The sequence below is a fragment of the Camelus dromedarius genome, chromosome X, assembly GCF_036321535.1.
Source record: "Camelus dromedarius isolate mCamDro1 chromosome X, mCamDro1.pat, whole genome shotgun sequence".
Taxonomy (NCBI): domain Eukaryota; kingdom Metazoa; phylum Chordata; class Mammalia; order Artiodactyla; family Camelidae; genus Camelus; species Camelus dromedarius.
The window spans coordinates 2,311,804-2,319,301 of NC_087472.1; the positions used below are offsets into that span (position 1 = coordinate 2,311,804).

Genomic DNA, 7,498 nt, shown 5'->3' on the forward strand with positions numbered 1-7,498 from the left:
GGGGGCTCCCCCAGTTTCCTGGGACCCAGCCAACCACTGGGCATGCCCACAAGTCCTGTCACCTGGCTCCGTCCAGCCCAGGGTACCACACAGACCCTCTTGGACCCTGCTCTAACCATACTCCAGTGCTGACTCGAGGTCCCAGGCCACTGTCACCTCCCCCTACCCCCATCCCCAGTAGACCCTTCCTTCAAACGCCCACAGCAGAGGCCAGACTCAGCTGAAACTTTCAACGAAATTTATTAAAGAGAAACATTGACAGAAACTACTGAAGAGAGGGAATGACCACACAGACAGGAACTTCTAACGGCCACTAAAGCCCACAGATCTCAGCCCCCTCCTCCTCCCGGGGTCCCTCACCAGGTGTCTCAGCTGCCTCCCACCATGCTGTGGCCCTCCCCGCGTAGTCTCCCTTCCTGAGGGCCCCACGGTCAGCCTCTGGCCAGGACGGTGGACCCCAGCAATGACCGCTGCCCCCAGGGCACCCCTCCACCTCTGGCCCACGTGCTGGGGCCTGGCCCTGCCCTCTGGCCCCCACAGGACACTGGAGAACACGGCGGGGAACGCTCCCCCAAGCCCAGGACAAGGGGTCACGAGGAGCAGCGATGGCAGATCACAGCACGGTCCCCGAGGACCCTCCGCAGCCCCCGACCTTCCCCGGCCCAGTTCTTCCTTCCCGAGGCCACCACGTGGGCGTCGTCCATCTGTCCTTCCCGCCGTCTCCTGGGACCGGGCTGGGGTCTCCGGGCTGGGCTGGGGGTACTGCTCAGAGAAGAACACACACACATCTCCACAAGAACAAGCAGCGGTTGGCCTAAATCTACTCCGACACAGCGGACGTGGAGCTCACGACACTGGGCCAGAGCGAGCAGAGCCTTGGTGCCCTGAGCTCAGGGCACGTGGCCGGGCCCAGAGGTGGCGGCCCGGGTAGGAGGGACACCCGGCCTGGGTCCACGGGCACCTCAGGGCTCTGCACGGGAACGGGGGCTGGTGTGGGGGTGGTGAGGAGATCACTATGGGGCCACAGAGACACAGGCTTCCTATGGGCTTCCTAGTACAGGGAGCAGCCTGCCCCAGGGGACGGTGACTAGGGGCCCCTCTCGGAGGCCCAGGCACCTTGACATGGCCCCTGACATCTCCCAGGGCAGTGTGGGGGCAGACGTCTTCAGGTGGCCCTCACCAAGGCCGGGGCTGGGCTCTCAGGGGTGCTCCGAGGACGGCCGCCCGAGTTGGCAGGGTCTGGCGGTGGCCTTGGCATTGGCAGCTGGTGAGCTGTGGTTGGCCAGGTCAGTCCCAGGTCGCCTTGCCTGTTCTCTGCACGTCTCCAGTGGCCATACACAAACACAAGAACGAAACACCCCTCCCTCCCACCAACGAATCCTCCACCCTCCTGCTTCTCCACCACTACCTCCTCCTCCTTCTCCACCTTCACCTCCGCCTGTCTCCTCCTCGTCTTCCTCCTGCTCCTCCTCTGTCTCCTACTCTCCCTCCTCCTCCCCTTCCTCCTCTCCTCCTCCTCCTCCTGCTTTGGAACAAGTTTCCCTGCACACCCACTCACACCAAAGCCTGTTGTGGGGTACTGGCCCACCAGGTACCCAGGAGCCCTGCCTGCCAAGCTGAGCTGCAGCTCTTGTCTGCGCATCTTCTCCTTACAGTCTTGGTGCTCCTTGCCCCCACGGCCCTTCCTGGGGGCAGGGGGAGGAGACTGCCTGTAGGCCGGTGCTTGGTCCCTGGGGCCGCTGGGTCTCCTGCCCTCACTGGCGCAGAGGCTCCAGGGTGCTGCCTTCCTGGGGCCCCCCTGGAGCAGTGTAGATGATCCTGAAGATGGGCTGGACCCTACGAACCCCTCTCCGGGGCATCGCCCCTCTGCCACGCAGCTCTTCCTCACCGGTGCTGGCTCCTTCTGGCAGGGATGGCCCCGGGGAAGGCTCCTCTAGGCCCCGCGTGGCCTGGGGGCCTGTCAGCATCATTAGCTGAGAGCCCACGGGGTGGGTGTTTGGGGGTGGCCAGAAGATGGGGCCGAGGCCAGAGCCCTTGGCCGCACCCTCTTCAGCCTCTGCTGCACTGGGGTCTCTGTCTGAGGCTTGGGCAGCCTGTGTGCTGGATGTGGCGGCCCTCTGTTTGCGTCGCCAGTACCTTCCTGAGCTGGTTTTGGCTTGGATGGAGTCCTTTCCGGCTGGTGGAGGCCGACGGGGCTCGGCCTGGGCCTGGCTGCCCTGCCCCTCTTCCCCACTCAAGCCCCTTGCTATTTTTGTGCACTGCCCCTTTCCCTCATTAAAAATTTTCCATTGCCTGCAAGGGGAGAGGATGCCTGGATCTGTTGAGCCTAAGCTTCCTAGGGCTCGGGATGGCTCATAGCCCCAGCCCCTGTCCCGTTTCCCGACTCTTCTGCTGCAAGCTGAGGACTCTGCTTTGGTGAAGGTTGGTTCTTGGCCCGAGGACACGCCCCCTGGCTGGGGCCTTCCTCCCCGGTACTGTAGCAGCAGGACAGTCGCCTGCGCTTCAGTGTCGGGACAGCCCCTTTCTGGATGGTCTGAGCGCTCTTCTCACTAAATGGCCCTGCCTGTAGGATGACCTGAGGTGTTGGGACAGTGGCCTCAGCCACTACGTGCCTGCCCGGTGCCTTGCGGCCCCTTCCTACTTGCTTCTGCCCCTCCTTGGTCACAGCCATGGTGGTCTCCCACTCCTCTTCATCCCGAATGAGCTTCATTAACTCCAGGAAGGTGGGAGCGCACCCTCGCTGATCCAGGAGCTCTAGCTTGCCCCGGAGGGCAGCAGTCATGGAGGCCCGAGCCAGGATGTGTTTCAGGCGAATCATGTCTGTGCTTCTCACTGACAAGGGGCTGTGCCGCACGGCTCTCTGCAGCAGGGGCTCTAAGCGCAGCAAAAACCCCGAGATTTTCTCCCCAGACTTCTGAAGGGTCTGGAGGAACTTAAACTGTGAGGTTCTATAGTCCTCTTTATTCCCGAAGATCTGCTTCAGGGCGTCCAGGCACTGCTCCACAGTCATGGCGTCATCATTGGCCTGGAGCACCCGCATGACGGACAGGGCAGAGCCGCGCAAGCTCTCCACCAAACGGCGCCTCTTCTCTGCCTCAGACACTTGCCACATCTGCATCATCTCAGTGACCTGCTCCAGCCAGGCTTCAAAGTTCTCTTCGCCCGGGCTGGGGCTAGCGCTCCCTGAAAACACTTTCAGTTTCCGGTACCACATGCTTTCTGTCACAGGCTGCCAAACGGGTGCCTTGACTTGAGCCAAGCCGTCTGGCTCTATGCCCTCGGTGGGGGTGGTGTACCCCAGGGTCTTGACCACATCGACCATTCTCCGGCCCTCGTCTTTCAGGAAGTAGTTCAGTCTATGGAGAAATTCATCATCCGGGCTACGGGGTTTCACCACCACTTCCCAGGCACCTCCCTTTCCTAGTATCTGACTGGGCATCATAGCATAATTGATGGTGTCAGCTAATTCAATGAAAACTGCCTTAGCATTGTCTTCCCTTCTGAACATTCTGCCCAGCACCCTGTAGTTGCACAAGGGCTGTAAGCCTGCCTTCAAGGTCTCCTTAATTTCAGCCTCACTACACTCCACAGGGATCCCCACGATCAGCAGGGCCTTCCTGGGGTCCAGGTCCATCCCCTTGCACCAATCCTCCAACAGTGACAAGGCCATCGCTCCCGCTTTCTATGGACCGATCTAACACCGGGGGCAGGAATCAGCTCACAGTGTTGGACCAGGACTCAAAAAATCCTGAGCCAGTGCCAAGTATGAAGGCAGAATCGTCCCAGGTTTCCACAGCCTGCAATGCAAACGGGATGAGAGCATCATTAATGCCCACCCTCCCACCCCCACCAAAAGCCCCTCCTCTTCCCCCACTTCCACTCACAGGGATCCCTGCTTCTCAGGGCTTCCCCAATCATTTGGTGGAGGGGTCTCTTCAGGCCAAGTTACCCCCAACTCATCCCCTCCCTGCTGACCTCCTCTTGCTGTGGGTTCCTCCTCAAAGTCCGAGAACTCTGCTGTGTGTACTGGAGGTGCCTGTGGTGGAAAGGCTAGAGTCAAGAGGTGGGGCCAGATGCCGAGGAACACTGCCAAAGCCCTCCAAGCAGGAGTGAACAGGTGGCTGTCCCACTCCCTGGCTCAGGGCTCTGCAGGCCCAGGGCACCTGATACCCTCTTCACTGGGGCGAAGGTCGGAGGATGGAGACGTGGCGTTCCCTCCTTTCTCAGAAAATGCCTGACAAATGAGAAAGATGGCTGGAGTTCTGCACCATGCAACGAAACTGGTGGGTGTGGAGAAGGTGTGACAAGCGGCAGTGTTGCCATGGATACGAAAAACAGCGGGGACCCCGAGTTTCCGTCACAGAGGAGATTCAGGTCAGGGAGCAACAGGTGATGTCACCAGCCTCCGACCAAAGAAGTGTCTTTTGTTGTTGTGGGGGGAGGGGAGCTGGAGGGTGGGCAGCAAGGACCAAGTGCTGAAAAACACAAGAGCTTATGGTTTCAAATTGTGTAGACACTAGAATCAGGGGCCGAAAAGGGACCCCAAAAGGGTCTCCAGGACCACACTGCAGGAAACAGACAACTCTCACCCTAGGTGTGACCTTACCCTGCAGACCACCCCTCCCCTCCTGCTTTTTGTCAGTTTTACAGAGGCCCCTCCCAACATAGGTCCACTTCACAGCTGCTCACCTGCTGCTTAGGGCCCCCCTGACAGCTGCGGGGATTCCACCCACACACTCAACAGTACGCCTGCCCTCTAGCTCTGACCACAGTCAGGCAGTTCCTGGTCCCGGGGTGCTGGGTACTGCTTCATTGGATCTGTCCAAGGCAAGGTAGAAGTATTTCACTATGATTCTGCCACAGACACCCCTGCTCAGGCCGCGCCAATTCTGAGTCTACAGAGGTGCCCACAAGTACCCTGGTATAAGGAGCCAAGAAACGGCTCAACTGGCAATCGGTATTAGAACAGAAGGGACCTTACAGTAAGATTACTGCCCCACCCTCAGGTCCACCGCCGCCCGCAAACCTTGCCCCCACTGTCAAGTTCCACCCCTCCCCAAGCCCTATCCCTGCCACCGAGTCCCGCCCTCACTGAAGCTCAACCTCTGTCTTAAGTCCCACCCCTCCGGAGCCCAACCCCTTGAGGCCAAGCCCCACCCCCACAGAAGCTCCATCCCTGCCCCCGCCAAGTCCCACCCCTTCCCAAGCCCCACTCCCCTGAGCCCAACCCCTGACGCCAAGCCCCACCCGCATGGAAGCTCGATCTCTGCCGCTACCAAGGCCCACCCCTTCCCAAGTCCCATCCCCTCCCAAGCCCCACCCCCACAGAAGTTCGACCCCTCCCCAAGCCCCACCCCCACCCTAGCCCAACTTCTGCCACCAAGCGCCACCCACACGGAAGCTGGATCCCTGCCCCAGCCAAGTCCCATCCCCCTCCTAAGCCCTACCTCCACCTATGCCCAAGTCTCAAACCCCGCCACAAATCCCTAAAGAAGCCCTGCCCCCACCCAAGCTATGTCGGGGCCTCTTTTTAAGGCCTTTCCCTGCCCCAAGCCCTGCCCACACCCGAGTCCAACTCCTGTCCCGAGGCCTCCCACCCTTATTCCCCTGCGCTCCGCACACACACCTAAGCCCACCTTCCTAAGTCACCCCACCCCTCCACACACCCCCTACCTCAAACACCCCCTATTCCATTGCAGGAATACATCTGGTCAGTAGAAGCTGGTGGAGGCCAGGAGAGGGGTGGGACTGAAGACACTTTCCCTCCAGGGTAAGGCTCAGAGCCACTTGTCCTGACCGCAGTGGCTCTGGGCGGGGTTAGGTGTGGAAATGGCAGGGAGCTGGTGGGGTGCCATGCCTGACCCAGCGGGATCCTACTTCCAGCCCCTAGCCCCTGGGATGCCAAGCAAGATGGCGAGGATCACTGGGAGGAATCCCATGCGGTTTGGGTTGCTCTCTGTGCCCCGGGCCACAACTCATACCTGCTGGAGATGCCTCCAGACCAGAGTGCCGCAGCACCGCAACCACCCTGCGCCTGTCGCCTCCGCTGCCGCGGTGCAGGCTGGGCCAGGAGCTGGTGGCGGGAAGAGGTTGTGAGGTGACAGACTCCCCCCCCCCGCCCCGGGACTGCACACAGCCCGCTCGCGGCTGCGCCCTAGCAGCGTGTCACCCACCACCCTCTCGAAGGGGGAACTCCGTGCCCCGCCCTGCGCCCCTGTCCCTGCTTTTCCCCCGGGCGACAGGGAGTGGGAATCAAGCTGGGGGCGCCTTACGTTACCGAGCTGGGCCGAGTCCAGACTTGGATTAGCTCGAAGAAGCCCGCCAGGCCTGCCACGTGCTGTACCAGGCCTAGCAGTCCTTGCAGTTCCTGTTCCTCGTGTCTGTTCCCCATTGGACGGGATCTGTGGCGTGACAGTCACCAGCCGCTGTCCCTATTTGAATACTCCACGCAGTCTGCACAGAGCTGAGTGCAAAAGTAAAGCCCTAGCGGGTGCTCACTAAAGGAAATCCAGATCCCAGTTTATCAGGCTGTTTTCTAGGTAAAAGAATACAGCTGCTTTCTGTGAAACACAAAAGCATGAAAATTTGCAGGGTTCACCAAAAGGTAGAAAACTATCAAAGGAGTTCACTCTCCCATTATACTCTCGACTTCACGACCAAGCATTACCCATCTAGTACCCAAACTGCTTCCCGCCCTTTTCCAGAGGCGATTTCTTCCACAAAAGGACGGCTGCAATGTTTGCCCAGGGGCCCGCGAGACACTAATGCGCTGCTCCGGATAAGGGCGTGGGTGAATCTCAGTTTAGTGCCCTGGAAGGCATGCACAGTCCCCGGGAGATCTCGATAAGAAGCCAAGCTCTGAGTCGGGAGGGCTGGGGCGGGACTGAGATTCTGCGTTTCTCGAAAGCGTGATGACTGATGCGGCGAATCCTTGACGGACGCTTTGAGCATCACGGCTCCGAAGCCTGTAGTCACTTTTCAAGCTGTGGGACTTTGGTGACAGAATAAATTTCTTTTGCTTTATTTGGGACACAAAAGAAGAGGCTTTTTGGTAAAGTCTTCATAAAAATATGAAAAGCAAACCAAATTTTAAATTAAAGATTACTAAGCAAGATATCTGCAGACTCCCCTTTGAGCACAGATACGCGCTACGTCTGGGAAGGGAAGCACAGACCTGAATACGCCTTCCTTAATTAGAAGGAACTATTGAGAGGCCAGTTAATCACTCCGGTTCCTGTGCCAAGCAAAAGCGCTTACCTGCTGCTGCCAGAAAGTCGCAGACCCCAAGTAGGGGTCTACCTACCCTACCTACTTTTACCTGAGGACTCTCACAAGCCCCCACTCAGCCCCCTGGCATTACAGGTATCACGAGCTGTCACAGAGGGTGATACCATGGGAAGACGTGTTCTGACTGTGATCCTAGAAAAGTGGAGGTTAAGAAACACCTCTAAAAACATATATTGGTTTCAAGTGTACAACTTAATGATATTTGTATATG

General features: G+C 59.1%; 1 protein-coding gene across 2 annotated transcripts; it reads right to left on the bottom strand.

The window, feature by feature from the left end:
* Positions 1-228: 228 nt before the first annotated feature.
* PNMA5 (PNMA family member 5) lies at positions 229-7,165 on the bottom strand. 2 transcript variants are annotated; one of them, XM_064482984.1, is made up of 5 exons: positions 6,278-7,165; positions 5,982-6,073; positions 4,690-4,818; positions 3,976-4,036; positions 229-3,797 (listed from the first exon to the last, which is right to left on the bottom strand). In XM_064482984.1, the coding sequence occupies exon 5, from the start codon at positions 3,668-3,670 to the stop codon at positions 2,336-2,338; it is 1,335 nt and encodes a 444-aa protein (XP_064339054.1). In that variant the 5' UTR covers positions 3,671-3,797; positions 3,976-4,036; positions 4,690-4,818; positions 5,982-6,073; positions 6,278-7,165; the 3' UTR covers positions 229-2,335. The 2 variants fall into 2 exon arrangements, with proteins under 2 accessions (XP_064339054.1, XP_064339053.1); XM_064482983.1 differs by having other exon boundaries at positions 6,273-7,165.
* Between the last annotated feature and the right edge of the window lie 333 nt (positions 7,166-7,498).

Bases quoted from the DNA above. Each gene is read 5' to 3' on its own strand.
- PNMA5 (XM_064482984.1), bottom strand. From the start codon at position 3,670: ATGGCCTTGTCACTGTTGGAGGATTGGTGCAAGGGGATGGACCTGGAC.